The sequence below is a fragment of the Melanerpes formicivorus genome, unplaced genomic scaffold (genome assembly GCF_026170545.1).
Source record: "Melanerpes formicivorus ecotype bairdi unplaced genomic scaffold, bMelFor1.0.p_v2 SCAF_57, whole genome shotgun sequence".
NCBI classification, from domain to species: Eukaryota; Metazoa; Chordata; class Aves; order Piciformes; family Picidae; genus Melanerpes; species Melanerpes formicivorus.
In genome coordinates this window covers 2963828-2986601 of record NW_027142409.1, presented here as the reverse complement: position 1 = coordinate 2986601, position 22774 = coordinate 2963828, and the positions used below count along the sequence as shown (strand labels likewise).

General features: G+C 46.8%; 2 protein-coding genes across 11 annotated transcripts in view; one reads left to right on the top strand and one right to left on the bottom strand.

Moving 5' to 3' along the window:
* Positions 1 to 22774, top strand: part of DLGAP2 (DLG associated protein 2) — an 818859-nt gene that overhangs the window by 657570 nt on the left and 138515 nt on the right. The gene's annotated exons all lie outside the window — the stretch shown is intronic.
* On the bottom strand, positions 16173 to 18272 carry LOC137452691 (uncharacterized). The gene is made up of 2 exons (XM_068161348.1): positions 17891 to 18272; positions 16173 to 17677 (listed from the first exon to the last, which is right to left on the bottom strand). Exon 2 carries the CDS (start codon positions 17320 to 17322, stop codon positions 16399 to 16401), a length of 924 nt encoding a protein of 307 aa, XP_068017449.1. The 5' UTR covers positions 17323 to 17677; positions 17891 to 18272; the 3' UTR covers positions 16173 to 16398.

The window sequence follows — 22774 nt, the reverse complement described above, 5'->3', positions numbered from 1 at the left end:
AATTTTCCTTCTATTCTTAGTTGTAATGGGTTGGGGCAAACCCCCTCCCCACCACGCGCAGAAATAACGACTCAGACAAACGGATTGCAAAAGTGATTGAAAGTTTAAATAGAGAACAGTGAGTGCATGCAAAGAACAAGAAATACAGTGACAAGGAGAACCCCAAAGCATACCCAGAGAGATCCCATCCCCACCTGAGGGTACACCCATGACCCCCAGGGCTCCTTCTTTCCCCTCCCACTGCTAGGCTAGTCTCAGCTGGCCAGATCTGAGACTGCCCATCCCCCCATGGCCTTGGGCCTAGCCAGGCCCAAAGCCAGGAGGCATCTCCCCCAGTTACCAGCTGACAGAGGAGGAAGAGAAGAGGAGGTGCTAGACTCTGCACTGCATCTTATAGTGGTGCAAAGGATTGTGGTAGGAAATACTACATAATTTCCTGTGTCCACCCTCTGGGCTGGACTTCTGGACACAGGAAGTAAACATTGCAGGGGGGCACCCAGCTCAAACTGCAACACGCCACTCCTTATTTCATACCATAATATTTGCACTCAAACACATCATTAAATCAGAAATCTTCTGATGACGTGTTCAGCGAAGTCCATATCTTCATCTGGGCGTCCACCCAAACAGTCTCTCATTCAGGCTCAAGTGTCAGTCCATTCCAGTTCTTCTTCCCTCATCTAATGGAACCTCTCGGCGATGCAGAGTTCACTCTTCTGTGGTGCAGGCTCTTCATGGATCCATTGGACATCCTGGTCACCTGGAAAGAACCTCACAACTTCTCAGCCAAACCTTTATTCCCATCTCTATTTACTCAGCGGCATATTTCCACCCCTGGGGCAAGCCAGTCAGAACAATCAGGCTCTAACTGCTTCTTCACCCCTCCAGGAAAACAGCACGCTGAGCCTTTCACAACCCTGCACGGACCTATCCCAAGCCCAGTGCTGACCGCTTCCAGCCACAGCCCAAGGCTCTACAGATGCATGTCACAGTACACCACCTTCCCACTAGGCGTTCGCTTACCAAGACGTGACAGCATCCAACAACACAACCCTCCCCTGGCAGAGGGAGGGGCTGCACCACAACCTAGTGAGAAGAAGAGAGGTGGAGCCAGGTTCTCAGCGCCATTTTCGGAACTCATCCGAAAAGGTCGGGGAAGAGACTAGGGCCAGCCCCGCCGCCGCCTGAGCGCACGGCCAGGACCGCCGTCGCCGCTCCAAGTGCACGGCTGTGCTTAAAGCCGCCGCAGCCTGAGTGGACGGCCGGGGGCCACCGGCGCCGCTCCGAGCGCACTTCCAGGCCCGCCGCCGCCCGAGCACACAGCAGGGCTCCAGCCACCTCTACTGCCGCGGTACAGAATCAAAATCGCCTCCACCCCTCGGGCATTCAAACGCTTCCTCCAGCAAAAGCCATAAATGCGTCCTCAGAGCCCTTGAGAACAGCTTTCCAACTGGAGTCCCCGTTCGCCCATAGGGAGCCGGGTTCGCCCACTCCGCCATAGCTGGCCCTACCATGCAGTGAGAACAGACCTGACTCTGATCTGCTCACCGCTGCCCCCTCCCCCACTTCAATCCCCACTGCTTCTGCCACTCCGCAGAGAATAAAGGTGGAGGAAGGGCAGGTCCTGCATTCTCAAGCTGTGCCCCCAATCCGATGGTTAAGAACCACCCCTGCTTGAAACAGCAGGAGGGACTCTCTGCCAACGGCCACGCACCAGGTGTCCCTCTGCAATCCACAAGAACTCACACAATCGCCCTGGCAACATCACTTGAGCCCCAACTGCCAAACCCAAACCAATGCCCAGAACTAAATTTAAACTCTCCATCTTTTGCAATCGACCTGAAGAATGGGCACAACAACTAGCCCCACGTTGGTGCGCCAAAAAATGTCGAGGGTTGAGGGGAAGGCCTCAAGCCTTCTTCCCCCCCCCGTAAGTAAAGGGAAAAAAATTGAAAGAGAAAAAAAACCACAGCCAGATTAGCAAGGGAATGTGCTATATTTACAAGCGGAGCTGCAGGATATATATATATGTACACAATTTACAGTATTTACAATATATACACAGAAATATACAGCAAAGTAATACAGGGTTCCCCCCCTGTACCCCCTTCTCTCCCCTTTTTCCTCAAAGAGGGTTAGAAAGAGAGAAAAAGTAATAATTTGTTAATTAAAAGCAGAATATGGTTAGAGCAAATGTGTTAGCAGAGGCCTTATCTGTTCAAGGTCAGTCTGGCTGAAAGCCCAGAAGCTGTGAGCTGCAGAAGGAGAGGGAGAAAGTGCAAGACTGAGTGAGACCAGTCTCACTGGGAATCAAAACCTAAGGCAGTGCTTCTGATTCTCCACCAATGAAATTAGTTTAGACCCGTCTTGTTTATAAAACATTCGGCCATGGTGTCCCTTTGTTAAAGGCACAACCTCAAACCGTCACAGTCCACCCTTTCTAAACAATTTCATTGGCTGTTCATACTCAGGTTGGATGTTAGGAAGAAGTTCTATACAGAGAGAGTGATTGCCCATTGGAATGGGCTGCCCAAGGAGGTGGTGGAGTCGCCGTCATTGGAGGTGTTCAGGAAGAGACTTTATGGGGTACTTGGTGCCATGGGTTAGCTGTTTGTGTGGGTTGGATTGGTTGATGGGTTGGACGCGATGATCTTGAAGGTCTCTTCCAACCTGGTTTGGTTTATTCTATGTCATTTATTCTACTATCCATCCAATCCAAGACAATATTTACAGTTTATGAGCAAAGTTCATAGTCCATTCTGGCTACACTCAGATGTAGATGATTCAAAAGTCCAAAAAAATCAGGAAATGAGAAAAATGGAAAACACTTTGTTTCTTCGCCGACGAAGCGAAGAAAAGGAAAACAGGGATTCTCAGGGTCTCTTAGTTGACTCAGGGCTCTCAGGGTTCTCAGGGTTTGTGCACCATAGATTCCTCGTTGATTTTTCCTTTGGACGCAATGTAGCTGTACAACAGTTTTAAATTTAACTCTTTCAGCTAAAGTTAAATTTCTTTGTGGAATACACTGAATTTCACCATTCTCTTGCATTACCCAATAAGTGTGACCCAGACCTTCAGCTGAAACCACCCCTCGGACAGGCTTAGCCTCTCCTGAGGGAGAAAACACCCAAAGAGTTTTACATAACAGATTCTTTTCTCTAACAACAGGAACTCTATCACCTTCCACTTTCTGTAGCAGATCTGAATGTGCAGGTCCAGCTCGGTTCACTGAACCTCTACTATTTACCAGCCAGGTTGCTTGTGCTACGTATTGTTCCCAGTTTTTCAAATATCCACCCCCCATGGCTTTAAGAGTGGTCTTCAACAAACCGTTGTAGTGTTCAATCTTCCCTGAAGCTGGTGCATAGTAGAGAATATGGAATATCCACTCAATACCGTGCTCTTTTGCCCAGCTCTTTACAAGGTTGTTCTTGAAATGAGTTCCGCTGTCTGACTCAATCCTCTCTGGAATTCCATGTCTCCACAGGATTTGTCTCTCCAGACCGAGAATGGTGTTGCGTGCAGTTGCATGTGGAACTGGATAAGTTTCCAACCATCCAGTGTTTGCCTCTACCATAGTAAGCACGTATTGCTTACCAGAAAAAGAACGTGGTAGAGTAATGTAGCCAATCTGCCAAGCTTCACCATACTTGTACTTGGACCATCTGTCACCATACCACCAGGGCTTAATTCATTTTGCCTGCTTAATAGCAGCACAAATGTCACAGTCATGGATGACTTGGGTGATAGCATCCAGGGAAATGTCTATGGATCTGTCACGAGCCCATTGCTATGTTGCATCTCTGCCTTGATGTCCTGACAAATCATGAGCCCACCGAGCTAAGAATATCTCACCTCGGTGTTTCCAGTCGAGATCAAGATTAGAGTCCATGTCTACTTGAGAAACTCTTGCAGCTAGATCTGCCTGATGGTTGTGTTGTTGTTCCTCAGTAGCTTTGCTCTTAGGAATGTGAGCATCGATGTGCCTCACTTTCACTGGAATTCTCTCGATTCGATCAGCAATGTCCTGCCACAGGTCGGCTGCCCAAATGGGTTTTCCTTTCCTCTGCCAACCATTCTTCTTCCAGTTCTTTAGCCAAACCCATAGAGCATTGGCTACCATCCATGAGTCGGTGTAGAGATAAAGCTTTGGCCATCTCTCACGTTCAGCTACATCGAGAGCTAGCTGGACAGCTTTTACCTCTGTGAACTGACTAGATTCTCCTTCTCCATCTTTCGCCTCTGCAACTCGGCATGTTGGACTCCACACTGCAGACTGCCACCTTCGCTTGTTCCTAACAAGACGACAGGAACCATCTGTGAACAAAGCATATTTCTTTTCATCATCAGAAAGGTCATTGTAGGGAGGAGCTTCCTCAGCACGAGTTACTTTCTCCTCTGGAGGTTTAGCACAGTTGGTACCTTCAGGCCAACTTGAGATCACCTCCACTAGACCAGGTCTTTCAAGATTTCCCATTCGAGCTCCCTCTGTTATCAGAGCCATCCAATTAGACCAGGTTGAGTCTGTGGCGTGATGTGGTGTGGAGCCTTTGCCTTTGAACATCCAATTCAAAACTGGTAATCTGGGAGCTAAGAGAAGTTGTGATTCAGTTCCAATTACTTCAGAAGCTGCTTTTACTCCATCATAGGCAGCTAGAATCTGTTTTTCTGTGGGAGTATAATTAGCCTCTGAACCTCTGTAACCTCGACGCCAGAAACCAAGAGGTCATCCACGTGTCTCACCTGGAGCTTTTTGCCACAAGCACCAGGTTGGACCATTGTCACTTGCAGCCGTGTACAAAATGTTCTTAATGTCTGGACCATCTCGGACAGGTCCCAGACCCATTGCTTGAACTACCTCTTGCTTTATCTGGTCAAAGGCTGCTTGTTGTTCAGGTCCCCAGTGGAAATGGTTTCTCTTTTGAGTCACATCATACAGAGGTTTCACAATCTGACTGTATCCAGGAATGTACAGTCTCCAAAATCCCACTATCCCCAAGAAACGTAGGGTCTCTTGTTTGTTGGTGGGATTTGCCATGGTAGAGACTCTATTTACCACATCCACTGGAATGTGTCGGCATCCATCCTGCCACCGCACTCCCAGAAACTGAATCTCTGTGGTAGGCCCTTTCACCTTGTCTCGTTTGATGGCAAAACCTGCATTCAGAAGAATGTCAATGATATTGTTACCTTTCTCGGAGACTTCCTCAGCAGTTTTACCCCAGACGATGATGTCATCGATGAACTGGATGTGTTCTGGAGCACCGCCTTTCTCCAGAGCATCGTGGATCACTGCATGACAGATGCTTGAGCTGTGGATCCAGCCCATTGGCAGTCTGTTGAAAGTGTACTGGATTCCTCTCCAGGTGAAAGCAAACTGAGGCCTGCATTCCTCTGCTATGGGAATAGAGAAAAATGCATTAGCAATGTCTATGGTAGCATACCATTTGGCCTCTGGATTCCAGCTCATACTGTAGCTCCATCATGTCTGGTACTGCTGCACTAATAGGTGGCGTTACTTCATTTAGGGCTTGGTAGTCAACCGTCAGATGCCAGTCTCCCTTCTGCTTCCCCACAGGCCACACTGGACTGTTGAAAGGTGAATGAGTTTTGCTGATGACTTTTTGACTCTCCAACTGACGAATCAGATTCTGAATGGGCAAAAAAGATTCACGGTTGGTTCTGTATTGTCTGGTGATATACAGTATTGCATAAGAGAGTTAAAGGATGAATTTAAAAATTCCATATACCAATTGGGACAAAAAGATAATTCTAATTCTTCCTCCAGGTGGATACAAGTTTCATCTGTGAGGAATACACGTCCTCCAACGAGGTCATTCCCAAACAGATCAAATCAAAACAGACCTCCAAGGCAGTCACGTAGGACTATTTGTATAACTCTGCATGATCAGTTTGGTGAGAACATGAACCAGTGGGATGGCCAGCCAACTTTTAATCTTTTCAGGAGATTGAGGGAACTGCAAAGTGGCAGAACCAATTCTGGTGGCAATACCAGAAGGGTAGCTCTTACTTCCACAGTTCCTCAGAACAACTCTAGTAGCTCCAACAGTGGCTCCAGCTATAACACTGCACACTGTGCTCAATGCACATGTGAGCATGTTCCCCATAACTAGGAGTGCCCTGCCTCCCGCCAGGGGGAGGAGAGGGATAACAGATAACAGAATCTATTGGGATGTGTACATCCAGTGGCCTGGCACTTCACAATTTCGGCAGTACAGGGCCTTGGTTGACACAGGAGCTCACTGCACTATATTACCATCAAATTATCAGGGATCAGAGTCTATAACTATTTTGGGAGTCACTGGTGGATCTCAAGAGTTAAGTAAGGTGGAGGTAAATATAAGTTTAACTGGTAAACAATGGAGGAAGCATACAGTTGTGACCGGACCTGACGCACCTTGTATTTTGGGAATTGATTTTCTGAGAGAAGGGCATTTCAAAGACCCTAAAGGTTACAAATGGGCTTTTGGGGTAGCTTCTGTAGAAATTGATGGACAAAAACTAAAGCTGTCTGCTAGACCTGAGCTTTCTGATGAATCTGCAGTTGTGGGACAACACAAGATACAGGACATTAAATTGCCGGTTGCTTCTCAGACTGTGCATCACGGACAATACAGAACCAACCGTGACTCACTGTTGCCCATTCCCAAAACCCCCAGGGCTCCTCCTTCCCCCCCCACTGCTAGGCTAGTCTCAGCTGGCCAGATCTGAGACTGCCCATCCCCCCATGGCCTAGGTCCTAACCAGGCCCATGGCTGGGAGATCTCTCCCCCAGTTACCGGGTGGCGAAGAGGAAGGAAAGAGGAAGTGCACGACTCCGCCGTAAAACTTATAGTGGTGCAAGGGATCATGGTTGGTAATAACCTAATTTCCTGTGTCCACCCACTGGGCTGGACTTCTGGACACAGGAAACACCCCTGTAGCAGAGGGCACCCAGCACAAACTATGACAGGAGCCACCCCTTATTTCATACCATAATCCCTGCACCCAAACACATCATCAAATCAGAAAACTTCTGATGACATGTCCGGCGAATTCCTTATCTTCATCTGGGCGTCCACCCAAACAGTTTTACCTAACAGATTCTTTTCTCTAACAACAGGAACTCTATCACCTTCCACTTTCTGTAGCAGATCTGAATGTGCTGGTCCAGCTCGGTTCACTGAACCTCTACTATTTACCAGCCAGGTTGCTTGTACTAACCATGAAGAAAAATAATGGCAAGGGCTCTTTTGTTGGTTTCGGAAAACAGCAAGAGGATTCCAGCTGTTTTCCTAAACTCTGCATGAAACCTTTGGAGGTAACACATTGTCAAACTTGCTTGTCAAGCTCCAAAAGATTTTTTCTGTTCATTGTATTCTGCTTCTTTGAATGGCTGAAGGGGAAAAAATACAAAAACAAACACCCCACCACACAACCACCACATATTTTAATTGTGAATAATGCTTCTGTGTTAGGAAATTCGTTACTCTGATTAAAAAGGGATTCTTGGTGTATTTGTGTGTACCATGAGTACATCGCAAGCACAAATGGAACAGTGAACAGTGCTTCTTCAGTGTTTAGCTTTTAGAATAGAATAGAATAGAATAGAATAGAATAGAATAGAATAGAATAGACCAGGTTGGAACAGACCTTCAAGATCATTGTGTCCAACCTAGCATCCAACACCACCTAATCAACTAACCCATGCAACCAAGCACCCTGTCAAGTCTCCTCCTGAACACCTCCAGTGATGGCGACTCCACCACCACCCTGGGACCCCCATTCCAATGGGCAATCACTCTCTCTGTGTAGAATTTCTTCCTAACCTCCAGCCTGAACCTCCCCTGGCACAGCCTGAGACTGTGTCCTCTTGTTCTGGTGCTGGCTGCCTGGGAGAAGAGACCAACCTCTGCCTCTCTACAACCCCCCTTCAGATAGTTGTAGAGAGCAATAAGGTCACCCCTGAGTCTCCTCTTGTACAGGCTAAGCAGCCCCAGTTCCTTCAGCCACGCCTCATAGGGCTTGTGTTCCAAGCCCCTCACCAACTTCGTTGCCCTTCTCAGGACACGCTCCAGCAAGTCAACATCCGTCCTAAACTGAGGGGCCCAGAACTGGACACAGGACTCGAGGTGTGGCCTAACCAGTGCAGTGTACAGGGACAGAATGACCTCCCTGCTCCTGCTGGCCATACTGTTCTTGATGCAGGCCAGGATGCCATTGGCCCTCCTGGCTGCCTGGGCACACTGCAGGCTCATGTTCAGCCTCCCATCAACCAGCACCCCCAGGTCACTCTCTGCCTGGCTGCTCTCCAGCCACTCTGACCCCAGCCTGTAGCACTGCATGGGGTTGTTGTGGCCAATGTGCAGAACCCGGCACTTGGATGTGTTCAATCTCATGCCGTTGGACTCTGCCCATCTGTCCAGCCTGTCGAGGGCTCTCTGCAAAGCCTCTCTACCCTCCAGCAGATCAACTCCTGCCCCCAGCTTGGTGTCATCAGCAAATTTACTGGTGATGGACTCAATGCCCTCATCCAGATCATCCATAAAGATGATAAAGAGCATGGGGCCCAGCACTGATCCCTGGGGGACTCCAGTTCCTAACCCATCGCAGTGTGTTCCCGTCCAAGCCATGGGCTGGCAGTTTGGCCAGGAGTTTGCTATGGGGGACAGTGTCAAAGGCCTTGCTGAAGTCCAGGTAGACTACATCCACAGCCTTCCCCACATCCACCAGGCGGGTCACCTGATCATAGAAGGAGATCAGGTTGGTCAGGCAGGACCTGCCCTTCCTAAATCCATGTTGGCTGAGCCTGATCCCTTGGCCATCCTGTAAGTGCTGTGTTAATGCACTCAGGATGACCTGTTCCATGATCTTGCCTGGCACTGAGGTCAGGCTGACAGGACTATAATTCCCTGGCTCATCCAACCGGCCCTTCTTGTGGATGGGCACCACGTTGGCCAGCTTCCAGTCCTCTGGGACCTCTCCAGTGAGCCAGGACTGCTGAAAAATGATGGAGAGCGGCTTGGCCAGCTCATCTGCCAGCTCTCTCAGCACCCTAGGATGGATCCCATCTGGTCCCATGGACTTGTGTGAATTCATTTCACTTATTAATTCAGAAAGGAAAAGAAATGTAACACAACAATGTAACCTTCTATGATCAGGTGACCCACCTGGTGGATGTGGGGAGGCCTGTGGATGTAGTCTACCTGGACCTCAGCAAGGCCTTTGACACTGTCCCCCATAGCAAACTCCTGGCCAAACTGCCAGCCCATGGCTTGGACGGGAACACACTGCGATGGGTTAGGAACTGGCTGGATGGCCGAGCCCAGAGAGTGGTGGTGAATGGTGCCACATCCAGCTGGCAGGCAGTCAGTAGTGGAGTCCCCCAGGGATCAGTGCTGGGCCCCATGCTCTTTATCATCTTTATGGATGATCTGGATGAGGGCATTGAGTCCATCACCAGTAAATTTGCTGATGACACCAAGCTGGGGGCAGGAGTTGATCTGCTGGAGGGTAGAGAGGCTCTGCAGAGGGACCTCGACAGGCTGGACAGATGGGCAGAATCCAACGGCATGGGATTTAACACATCCAAGTGCCGGGTTCTGCACATTGGCCACAACAACCCCATGCAGTGCTACAGGCTGGGGTCAGAGTGGCTGGAGAGCAGCCAGGCAGAAAGGGACCTGGGGGTACTGGTTGATGGCAGGCTGAACATGAGCCTGCAGTGTGCCCAGGCAGCCAAGAGGGCCAATGGCATCCTGGCCTGCATTAGGAACAGTGTGGCCAGCAGGAGCAGGGAGGTCATTCTGCCCCTGTATACTGCACTGGTTAGGCCACACCTCGAGTACTGTGTCCAGTTCTGGGCTCCTCAGTTTAGGAAGGATGTTGACTTGCTGGAGCGAGTCCAGAGAAGAGCAACAAAGTTGGTGAGGGGTTTGGAACACAAGCCCTATGAGGAAAGACTGAGGGAGCTGGGGTTGCTCAGCCTGGAGAAGGGGAGACTCAGGGGTGACCTTATCACTCTCTACAACTGCCTGAAGAGAGGTTGTAGACAGGCAGATGATGGTGTCTTCTCCCAGGCACCCAGTACCAGAACAAGAGGACATAGTCTCAGGCTGCGCCAGGGGAGGTTCAGGTTGGATATTAGGAAGAAGTTCTATACAGAAAGAGTGATTGCTCATTGGAATGGGCTGCCCAAGGAGGTGGTGGAGTCGCTGTCATTGGAGGTGTTCAGGAGGAGACTTGATAGGGTACTTGGTGCCATGGATTAGCTGTTTGGGTGGGTTGGATTGGTTGATGGGTTGGACACGATGATCTTGAAGGTCTCTTCCAACCTGGTTTGGTTTATTCTAAATAACGGTTTATTCTAAACAAAAATAGAAAGGTATATAACTGTAAGATTTTATCTTTATGAAGTTCTTAATCACAGTGAAGAAACAATTTTTAGATACTTTAATGTGCAGAAATAAGTCATTGCTATTTTTCAAAGTAAGATTTCTAGTTCAATCAACAAATAAGCCTGTGTTTACTCATTTAAATACAGTCCTTGTCTCATTATTTGAGCACAGAATTTCATACAAAAGAAAGTTGAGAACCTAATCATTTTTTGCATTTGATTAAGTAAAAGTTTATTGATAAATCTCCTTTTAAACTTTAATATCTTCAAGCTAAAGCAAAGTAAATGAATTTCAAGCTGAAATAGGTGTTCTATGGGAAAAGTTGTGAGTTTTCTTAGATGACGAGAACGGAGACAGGGACGACAGCACTCAATATGAGTGATAGTAATCATCCAACTTTATTGCTCCACACTTCATTATTTATAGTCTTATCTTATGCATAGTTAATTCTATTCTAATTTAACACCTATTATTGGTTTCTCTCTAAAAGGTTACATCATTGTTTTCACAACTTCTGCTCAGTCTAATTGCTCTTTTTCCCAGATCTCGCCTCCTCCTTATCTTGCTTGCCTCCCTTCTCAGGGGCAGCTGGACTTCAGCATACCAAGCAATCAGCACTTTCCCACATCTCCTACTCCACCGCTATATTATCAACAGAGAATTCTTCAAGGCCTGAATTGCACAGGTGTTCCTGGGACCCATGTCCCCTCTTGCTCAAAACGATCCCCAACAAATTCCCCCGTTTTTCTTTTGTGCAAGTAAGGCCTTGGAGGTTATCCTTTGAACACTTTGCATAATACAATTATAAACAAGTTTAACAATAATCAAAATTAGTACAATAATACCTAAAAACCTTAAAGCTTCTTTTATCAATTGTATAACCCACTGTGACACATTCCCAAACATTGATCTTAACCAATCATCTAAGGGACTTTTTACAATTTTAACAGCACGCGTATGATTCTTTAGCCACCTAATCTCAGCATGCATCGACACTCCATGATCCGACAAGTTAAAACAACACATTCCTTCAAAATCTTCGCATCCATGCCCTTGAGCCAACAACAAAAAATCAATTGCAGCACGATTTTGCAGTAATGCGTGCTTCAATGATTTTTGATTGATCTAAAAATAACCCTTCTAACACCTGAGTGGTAACATTTGCATTTTTTACTGACCAACACGCTAATTTTTCTACTGCACTCAAGGCTTTTCCTGCAGCGGCACCTGGCACAATTATACTTACAAAGGCTTTCATTGCATACCCCCATAATTCCACTTGGTCATTACAATTTGATGGTAATTGTTCAATTGTGCGTTTTTTCTGTTGTTGTATTTGCTTTAAAAGTTTTAACCACTGAGTCTGAGAAGGTGCTATTATGGATAAAGACCCCAAATAACAAGGACCCCCTACTGGGTTAGCTGGAATTCCCTGCTAGGCACAACCTCCACAAATCAAAAATATACCTGGCGGCAATGCTTTTGCTGTATGATTATTCCATAAAAGGGGTATATTTTTGTTCTTAATTGTTAAAGTCCCTGCACTGAGATCTTGAGCTCCATATGCACCCCACAGTTTTGGCACGATGAGACCTTTTATGGTTGCATTGTCATTCCATCCACAGTAGTCACATGGTCTTTTGGGACGAACGTCAGTCCATCCCTGAGAGCTGCTTTGTATCCCAACTGGCACTTTCCCCCAACCTTCTAACACTTGCTCAAAACCTTGCTGTCCTTTAAACACACCTCCAACCACAATACACATTCGAGTCCAGTTTCTCGATGCACTGCCAACCTGCTGAGAGCCCAATAATCGCAGTTCTTCAGGATCATACGGTAACCGCTGAGTCAGTCCCTTAATCAATAATGTACTACAATTTGCCACTTCACTCTCATTACTACAATTATTACTACTATAATTAACAAACATTTTTACATAAAATCTGGGTATCCCTATCAGACACGTCTGAAAAGGTTCACCCACAGTCTGTAAGCTCAAACAAAATTCATTGTTGCCTGTCATGTTGGGCCGTGTTACCTATACAAGGCACAAAGCTTAAGTTGAACTAGATAGAATGCTCTAACAGAGCTGGCATAATACATGGCCAAAGATAACAGACATTGTAAAGAAGAACTTAGATCTTAATAGTTCTGATCTTTACATTTCACTCTTCTTATTGACAGAGAAGACTTGATTATGCCTGAACACATTGCACACAGAGATTAAGACACAAATGCAATCCTTAGCACTGTCTTTTACAATCTGCTTTAGGGTTATGTTGCATCTTTATTTTCTCTAGGATGGTCAAAAATCATAAATTGTTTAATGGTAGCAAGATTTCTTTAATCTGTAAAGGTAGATCTGGCCAGGCTCTAGCTTCACAGACAGAAAACTTGCAGGCAATCAGCAAGAGCAGAAGAGCTCCATTGCTTTGCCCAATATAAAATTACACTGAATAATGTGTTTTTGCTCATCCTAGTAATACTGATCTCTTATTGGTACCATTAAAAAACTTTTTTTTTTGCTACGGGGTATTCTCTCTTCCCCCCCCCCTTTTTTTTTTTTTTAATTTATTTATTTGTTTGTTGATGTTTTCAACCGAAAATGAAAATGCATGTTGTGTTGTTATGAGTTTTGATTTTCCCTCTAGGTGTGTAAAATTATAGCAAACTGGTGAGATAACATATAAGTCCCTATGAACATTTTCTCTAATCACACAACAATCAACCAACCATAATATTCAGTCCTAATTCACGTGATGCTGTGCTACATTCTTCTGATTGATGCTTTTGATCCCAGATTATCATAACAGTTATTGTGATCGATGTTCGATTTCATGGGAAATGCTGTTTCCTCTTAGTCTTGATTCTTCTGCACATTAGTGAAGGAATACTTGTTACCTATTTACTACAAACCTTAACTATATTACATGGAGCTCCTTTGAAATACCTAGGCAGACAACCAAGAAGGTTTGAACCAAAAGAAAATCTTACAATTTGAACTCATTACTAAGTACATACACCTTACTGCAATTACTATGTACTAAGTAAACAAACAGGATGAGTTAAGGGCCACTGTGCTGCTGGGATGCCACGACATAGTGGCTGTTACTGAAACTTGGTGGGATGAATCCCATGACTGGAATGTAGGCATAGATGGGTATAAACTCTTTAGGAAGGATAGGCAGGGAAGGAGAGGAGGAGGTGTTGCCCTCTATGTCAATAGCCAGTTGGAATCAGTGGAGCTCCAACTGGGGAGGGATGATGAGCTAGTTGAGAGCGTATGGGTTAAAATTAAAGGCAGGACAGGGGAAGGAGATATTACTGTGGGGGTCTCCTACAGGCCACCTGACCAGCAGATCCAAGCAGATGAGGCCCTCCATAGGCAAATAGAAGCGGCTTCCAGGTCACAAGTCCTGGTCCTCATGGGTGATTTCAACCACCCGGACATCTGCTGGAGGGACAACACAGCAAGGCACCAGCAATCCAGGATGTTCCTGGACTGCATAGAAGACAACTTCCTCCTCCAAATGGTAGAGGAACCAACAAGAAATGGTGCTATGCTGGACCTTGTTCTCACCAACAGGGAAGGGCTGGTAAGCAATGTGAGGCTCATAGACGGCCTTGGCTGCAGTGACCAAGAAGCAGTTGAATTTAATCTCCTCAGGGCAATCAGGAGGAAGTATTCCAAGCTCACGACCCTAGACTTTAGGCGTGCAGATTTTGATCGCTTCAGGGATCTGCTAGCCAAAGTGTCGTGGGACAAAGCCCTGGAGGGAAGAGGGACCCAGGACAGCTGGTCAGTATTCAAGGACCACCTCCTCTGTGTCCAGGAGCTCTGTATACCAACAAAGAGAAAAGCAGGTAAGAATGCTAGGAGGCCTGCCTGGATGGGCAAGGAGCTACTGGACACACTATTACTTAAAAGGAAACTCTACAGGAAGTGGAGAGAAGGACAGGTAGAACAGGGGGAATATAAGGAAGCTGCCCGAGCAGCAAGAGTCCTGGTTAGGAAAGCCAAAGCAGAGTTAGAATTGAATCTAGCCAGGGAGGTTAAAAGGAACACTAAGAACTTTTACAGGTATATTAATGGGAAGAAGAAGACTAGGGAAGGTGTGGGCCCCCTCAGAAAGGAAAATGGTGACATGGTCACCTGTGATGAGGAAAAGGCTGAGGTACTTAATAACTTCTTTACCTCAGTCTTCACTGCAAGGGCCTCTAGCCACACTCCTGATGTTATGGAAGACAATGCCAGGGACGGGGAGGAAGAACTGCCCATTGTAAGTGCAGATCAGGTTCGTGATCATCTGAAGAACCTGAAAGTGTTCAAGTCCATGGGACCCGACGGGATACACCCACGGGTACTGAGAGAGCTGGCAGATGAGGTTGCTAAACCCCTCTCTATTATATTTCAAAAGTCATGGCAGTCTGGGGAAGTCCCCACAGACTGGAAAAGGGGAAACATTGCCCCCATCTTCAAAAAGGGTAAGAAGGAGGAACCAGGGAACTACAGGCCAGTCAGTCTCACCTCTGTGCCTGGAAAGATCATGGAGCAGATCCTCCTGGAGTCACTACTCGCTCAAAAGAATAGTGAAGAGGTGATTTGGAACAGTCAGCATGGCTTTGCCAAGGGCAAATCCTGCCTGACCAACCTGGTGGCCTTCTATGAGCAGGTGACAAAATTAATAGATGAGGGGCGAGCAACTGATGTCATTTACCTGGACCTGAGCAAAGCCTTCGACACTGTCCCGCACCACATCCTGGTCTCCAAACTGGTGACACATGGGTTTGATGGGTGGACCACTAGATGGATAAGGAACTGGCTTGATGGCCGCACCCAAAGAGTGGCTGTCAATGGCTCCATGTCCCAGTGGAGGCCAGTGACAAGCAGAGTCCCTCAGGGATCAGTCCTGGGACCTGTCTTATTCAACATCTTTGTGGGTGACATGGACAGTGGCATTGAGTGCACCCTCAGCAAGTTTGCTGATGACACCAAGCTGTGTGGTACAGCAGACACGCTGGAGGGAAGGGAGGCCATCCAGAGGGACCTTGACAGGCTGGAGAGGTGGGCACAAGCCAACCTCATGAAGTTCAATAAGAGCAAGTGCAGGGTCCTGCATCTGGGTCGAGGCAATCCCAGGCACAAATACAGGCTGGGCAGTGACTGGCTGGAAAGCAGCCCTGAGGAGAGAGACTTGGGGGTGCTGGTGGACAAAAAGCTCAACATGAGCTCTCAATGTGCACTTGCAGCCTGCAAAGCCAATCAGATCCTGGGCTGCATCAGGAGAAGTGTGGCTAGCAGGTCGAGGGAGGTGATCCTCCCCCTCTACTCAGCCCTGGTGAGACCCCACCTGGAGTACTGTGTCCAGTTCTGGAGCCCCTATTACAAGAGGGATGTGGAGGTGCTGGAACGTGTCCAGAGAAGGGCCACAAGGATGATCAGAGGGCTGGAGCACCTCTCCTATGAGGACAGACTGAAGGAGTTGGGGCTGTTCAGTCTGCAGAAGAGAAGGCTCCGAGGTGACCTAATTGTGGCCTTCCAGTATCTGAAGGGGGCCTACAGGAAGGCTGGGGAAGGACTTCTCAAGATCTCAGGTAGTGATAGGACTAGGGGGAATGGAATGAAGCTGGAGGTGGGGAGATTCAGGCTAGATGTGAGGAGGAGGTTCTTCACCATGAGAGTGGTGAAACCCTGGAATGGGTTGTCCAGGGAGGTGGTCGAGGCCCCGTCCCTGGGGGTGTTTAAGAGCAGGCTGGATGAGGCTCTGGCCAGCCTGATCTAGTGTGGGGTGTCCCTGCCCGTGGCAGGGGGGTTGGAACTAGATGATCCTTGTGGTCCCTTCCAACCCTGAATGAAACTATGAAACTATGAAACTATGAAACTATGAAACTAAGTACCTGTAAATACCAAATGTTTACCATTCATTATGCTTACCAGGAAAACTTAGCAAAACTCTAAATAACAAATCTCTTAAGGACATTACAATCAGAAATGAAGAAATTAGCACTGTTGCTTTAAATCAGAACAGAGCCATGGTCGACAATAGCCGTACCAGAAACCGCTGGGGGGGGGGGGTGGTGTAGTCCAGCTGGAGCCGCTGTGGGGGGTCCGCTGGTGCGAGCCACCGCCGGGTGGGGGGGGGGGGGTCCGCTGGTGCGGGCCACCGGGGCCACCGGGGCCACCGCTACGGTCGGTGTTGCCTGTGTCATCGGAGCTGTCGGTGCCGCCTCGACCGGAGCTGTCGGCGCCCGCCGGGGCCATCGGGGGTCGCGGGAGGGGTGTGGTCGTAAGAATGCCGTAACCGCGAGCCTCCAAGCGCTCCATGTTCTCTAAGGGGGGCCGTAAAGCAAAGTCGGCGCTGTTTGAATCTTCCGAATCCGAGCCCTCGCTGGCGATGTCAGAGGACGATGTTGATGAACGGGATCGGACACACTGAGGCACAGGTTTCGCTGTCCTTTTTCGGCTTTTTCTCTGCTTGAGGCGAAACAGCAGTGGTGGCGGCTGGCAAACGCGGTGTGGTCGCCGCGAGATGTATCGGGGGCGGCCCCGGTCGATCGGTCGATACTTTTCAAACATATCATTCAGTCGTAATTCAGATACAACTGGCGCTGCATCCCGTTCTGACAAATTCGCTGTAACTGCAGCAGCCATTCGCTGTTCTAACTTATATTTTTTGATACAGTTTATGCATTCTCGCCACGGCTTTTGCAGTTTTATAGCAGTTTTATCACCATCTATTACCAAGTCCCACAACTTGTTCCCGTACTCTCTCCAACAAGCTTCATCAAAATAACTATCTCCGCTAGGGAAATGCCATAAAGCGGATCCATGGGCCCAAAGCCCAGGAATTACTTTAGACGATATCTCCGCCTTACGCTTTTCTAAAAAGCATTGAAATAAGGAGAGCGCTACCTCTTTTTCCATATTCACCGACGTCCGCGAACTCCACTGCCGCGTTCCGTTTCCCGCCGGTGTCCGCTGCTGCTTTCCTCAGGCCCGCCGATTCCGGCCCGCCCGAACTCACCGCCGGCCCGCCACATCTAGCCCGCCGATCCTTTCCTCAGGCCCGCCGATCCCGGCCTGCCCAAGCTGCCGTCGGCCCGCCAACTCCAGCCCGCCGACGTTTTCCACTGGCATGCTAATTTCGGCCCGCTGACTGGCCGGCCCGAGCCTTCCTCTGCGGTCGGCTCGCCCGTAATCCCCGGGTGCGCTCTCCACTGTCGTCCCCGTCGAAACAGCTCAGAGTACCCGCAGAATCGGGTCCCTGTTCACGGCGCCACTTGACGAGAACGGAGACAGGGATGACAGCACTCAATATGAGTGATAGTAATCATCCAACTTTATTGCTCCACACTTCATTATTTATAGTCTTATCTTATGCATAGTTAATTCTATTCTAATTTAACACATATTATTGGTTTCTCTCTAAAAGGTTACATCATTGTTTTCACAACTTCTGCTCAGTCTAATTGCTCTTTTTCCCAGATCTCACCTCCTCCTTATCTTGCTTGCCTCTGTTATAAAAAAACTTAAGTCGTCTTTTTGTTAATTAGTATAGATTTAATAATTGATAAAATAGAGCAGGGTAAGACAGCGCTGGGCGACAGGGGAATCACCGTTCCTCCAACTGCCGCAATACAAAGCGGTTTCAGCAGTCCTTATATCTTCCTTTTACTTCCGTGTTCGTGTCTTAGAAGATTCTTCAAGGCGCATGTCCAAGGAGTTGCTAAGGGGTCTTTTTCTGCCTTCTGGTGGTCGGTGAGGCTGAAGTCAGTATTCCTCAGGGTCTTTTCATTAGTCTTTGTCTATATAAGGAATTGTTTTGGCAGACTTCTATCGTGCATTTGCACAACATCCCCTTTCAACATCCTCTTGCACAATACATTGACATATAGGGGCCTATTTTGACTTCCACTCCTACTATTAGTTACAGGTCATGACCACAGTACATCCTATGCTAACATAAATAGCTAACTCTATTGTATAGTAAAACAATGGGCAAACATTTTCTATAACAATCCCCCCTTTTTCTCTTGAACCTTTAAATGTTTGTCCCATTTTTATAATCCTCAAGATTGATAGATGGGGGTTGTACATCGTCTCTATATTCATTTCTCGGTGCGGCCAAAATTAACAGTTTAGTGGCTTCAAAGCGGCTTTCTATGAACTTAGTCAAGCAGCGCACTATGCAAGGACCAAACAAAAAGGCCAACAGTAACAAAATTAAAGGTCCTGCTACCGCAGAGAGTAATGTAGTAAACCAGGGTGACATATTGAACCACCCTTCATACCAAGTTCTCCCAATTTCTCTTTCCTTTTTCCGCTGTTCCAGCCTTTTTCGTAACTCAGCCATCGAGTCTCTAATCATTCCTGTGTGATCTATAAAAGAACAGCATTCTTCTTGCAATGCCACACATAATCCACCTTTTTCTAATAATAATAAATCTAAACCCCGCCGATTTTGCAAAGCCACTTCAGACAGAGATTTTACAGAAATAGCCAGATTGCCAATCGATTGTTCTAATCTACTTAAGTCTTCATCTACTGCTTTTTGTAGAGTCCGAATTTCCTCATTCTTGACTAAGGAGGCTATCCCTGTTCCAGCACCCACTCCTCCAATAGCTAACAATGTTGCTATCGTTATTGCAGTAACAGGTTCCCGTTTAGACCGAACCCAATCATGTTCATACTGATGTATGACCTCTTCCATGGGATGGTATATCAGTCGAGGCACTATTACCACCTGTATACAAAATTCGGAGTCGTTAAAAACCCTTAAATAGTTTCATTCAGGGTTGGAAGGGACCACAAGGATCATCCAGTTCCAACCCCCCTGCCATGGGCAGGGACACCCCACACTAGATCAGGCTGGACAGAGCCTCATCCAGCCTGCTCTTAAACACCCCCAGGGACGGGGCCTCGACCACCTCCCTGGACAACCCATTCCAGGGTTTCACCACTCTCATGGTGAAGAACCTCCTCCTCACATCCAGCCTGAATCTCCCCACCTCCAGCTTCATTCCATTCCCCCTAGTCCTATCACTACCTGATATCCTGAGAAGTCCTTCCCCTGCCTTCCTGTAGGCCCCCTTCAGATACTGGAAGGCGACAATTAGGTCACCTCGGAGCCTTCTCTTCTGCAGACTGAACAGCCCCAACTCCTTCAGTCTGTCCTCATAGGAGAGGTGCTCCAGCCCTCTGATCATCCTCGTGGCCCTTCTCTGGACACGTTCCAGCACCTCCACATCCCTCTTGTAATAGGGGCTCCAGAACTGGACACAGTACTCCAGGTGGGGTCTCACCAGGGCTGAGTAGAGGGGGAGGATCACCTCCCTCGACCTGCTAGCCACACTTCTCCTGATGCAGCCCAGGATCTGATTGGCTTTGCGGGCTGCAAGTGCACACTGAGAGCTCATGTTGAGCTTTTTGTCCACCAGCACCCCCAAGTCTCTCTCCTCAGGGCTATCCTCCAGCCAGTTAGATTAAAGATATACATGGTGTTATTCCAATATCTGAACATAACCACTTAGCACCCTGGGTTGGCATTACCCATTGAATTGAATCCTTTTGTTTTTGCTGTATCTTTTCTTTTGATATTCGGCTTGCACAAAGTCTATTATATCGTCTTGGGACCGTACCAATGCATTTCCCAGAACCAGAAACATATTGCATAGTAATTCCTTGGGTGACATTTTGGTCCCATGGGCACTCAGGTGGGTTAGTTCCATTCTTCCACTGTACCTTTCCTTGTCGTCCAATCGCTTCATAATATGGTGGTCTCATGTTGTAACATAGCCAACATTCAGTGGTTAAATTTGGATGCGTCTTATTCAAAGTAACATAAGCTGCATACATAACTTCTAATAATGGGTCTTTTAATTCTATTAGATCGTTTTCCTGATCCGTGTGGGTGGTGCCTGTAGGGTCCAATGCTAGACCAGATGTAGCAGATTCTATTTGACTAGGAGAAGTTGATACTATTTGGCTAGAAGTAGTAGTTAATAGCATCTCCTGCTTTATGTTTGAGGATGTTAATACCTTATTGGGACCAATAGCCATGGGAGTATCATATGGCATATTTCTACGGTGTATTTGAAAAACACTACCTCTGTCCGCCCCTGATTCCCATATCCTAATGCCCCACATCCTTCCTATTTCCCACGAAGGATCCATCATTTGTTGTATTTGTAATGTTATGTTTTCACACCTTAAAACCTTACATTTCGGTCCCCTACATGTTGGTGTTAATCCCCCTACAGCATCATATTTGGGGCCTTGACATCCTTTAGGTCCCCATTGAGCTTTCAAAAAAGGATCTCCTCTGGTTTTCCAATTTGATGCGATTGTTTCACATCCCCAATAGGCACAGTAATATTGGTTAGGCACGTTACAATATGCCCTTCTGGGATTTGAGGCTGGACATACATAAAAGGGTTTAGGAGGACCAGGATGTCGAGATATAATATCTGGCTGCTGAATTACCAACAGGTCTGAAAGGGGCACTGTAAAATTCCAATCACTTCCTACCCCTCCATATTTGGCTATAACTTTTGATTCTTCAACATTAATCAATTCCCAGATTACAGGTCGGTGTGGATTGTGATTGTTGCCAATGGTCCAGACCACTGATACTTGGCTGCTAAGAAAAACCAAGAGCCAACACCTTAGCCGGTGTTTATGAACATCCCTTACAAAGTTTCCTCTGCCTCGCTCGTCAACTTGGTTGCAGCAAGCTACGAGGTACATTTTCTTCTCGGCAGCAGGCCACCTATTACAGGAGATGTTTGAGAGTAGCTCCCTGTATAGTGGTCTGTTTTAACAAAAGATTTCACTCATTACAAATTCCTTTGCCACACTTCAAGATTTTCCACACCCAGTAAACGACTAATGACCCAATGATTGCTATGATAAACCCTATAATACACTGTACGCTAAACGACAGTCGTTCAAACCAAGTCCAAATCATTCGACCCAATGTTAGTTCCCAATAGACTCTAGTGAAGCAATGTTCACCTGAAAAACAAAAGACAAAAGGCAAAATATACTAAAAAATATACTAAAAAATATGCTAAAAGCTAACCAGAACAAAATATATAACAGAATATGGTAGCCAAACAGTAATATGGTAGTCTAACAGTAATATGGTAGTCAAACAGTAATATGGCAGTCAAACAGTCAGTATTAATGCAAGATGGTTACTACTTCTTAGGTTGCCGTTGCAGAGTAAGCTTCAATTCTCCTGGGGGGCTAATGACTCGCCAATCCGCACTTACAGGTCCTTTTACGCGACTGGCATGTGTCCATCCTTTTTCCGCCGTACATACTGCAGAGTTTGTAGTCAGCAATGTCAGATAGGGACCTTCCCACTTCGGTTGTAAGGTGGTATCCTTCCAAGTCCTAATAAGCACCCAGTCACCTGGTTTGATTTTGTGTAAGCTTATATCCAAAGGAGGTCTTTGAACTAATCGACCTTTTTCCCATAGTTCTCGTTTATATTTCATAAGAGTGCTGATATAAGCAGTCGTGATCTGATCTTTTATTCCCGGATGATCCCCCGGAATCCCAATATCATAAGGCATACCATACAGCATTTCAAAAGGAGAAATCCCAAGATCTGTTCTTGGCTGGGTCCTAATATTCAGCAATGCCAATGGGAGACACTTTAACCAAGACAAATTAGTTTCTAAAATTAATTTAGATAACTGCTTCTTTAGTTCTCCATTCATTCGCTCAACACGACCCGAACTTTGAGGATGCCATGGGGTGTGTTCTTCCCATCGTATCCCATCGTATCTTTCAAGTTTTTAATAATTTTGGATGTAAAATGGGTGCCTTGATCTGAATCAATAACCTCCGTGACTCCATATCTTGGAATAATTTGTTCTAATAACAGTTTGGCCACCGTCTGTGCAGTCGCTTTAGTTGTAGGAAAAGCCTCCACATAGTGGGTAAGATGGTCTACTATGACTAACACATACTTATATCTATGTATTTTAGGAAATTCTGTAAAGTCAACTTGAATTCTTGAAAAGGGCTTTTCAGCTGAAGGTCTGCCTCCCATAGGCAATTGCCTCTGCACCGACCTATTTATTTTTAAACAGGTTGGGCAGCCTTGTGTAACTCTCTTGGCCAGGTCGTGTAATCCAATCGTTATATATTTAGTGGCAAAGTGATCAACTAATCCCTGACTTCCCCAATGAGTTTTACTATGCATTTTGTTTATAACCTCAAAAGCCACAGATTTTGGTATCACTTCCCTGCCATCAGGTAAATACCATCTGTCCTTTTCTTTCCTTACCTCCATTTGAGAAAGTTTTAGCTGTTCTGCAGGGGTAAACGTAAATTTAAAATCATCCAAATATGAGTTCGTCACCTG

Excerpts from the sequence above, each read along its gene's own strand:
- LOC137452691 (XM_068161348.1), bottom strand. The coding sequence starts at position 17,322 with ATGGAAAAAGAGGTAGCGCTCTCCTTATTTCAATGCTTTTTAGAAAAG.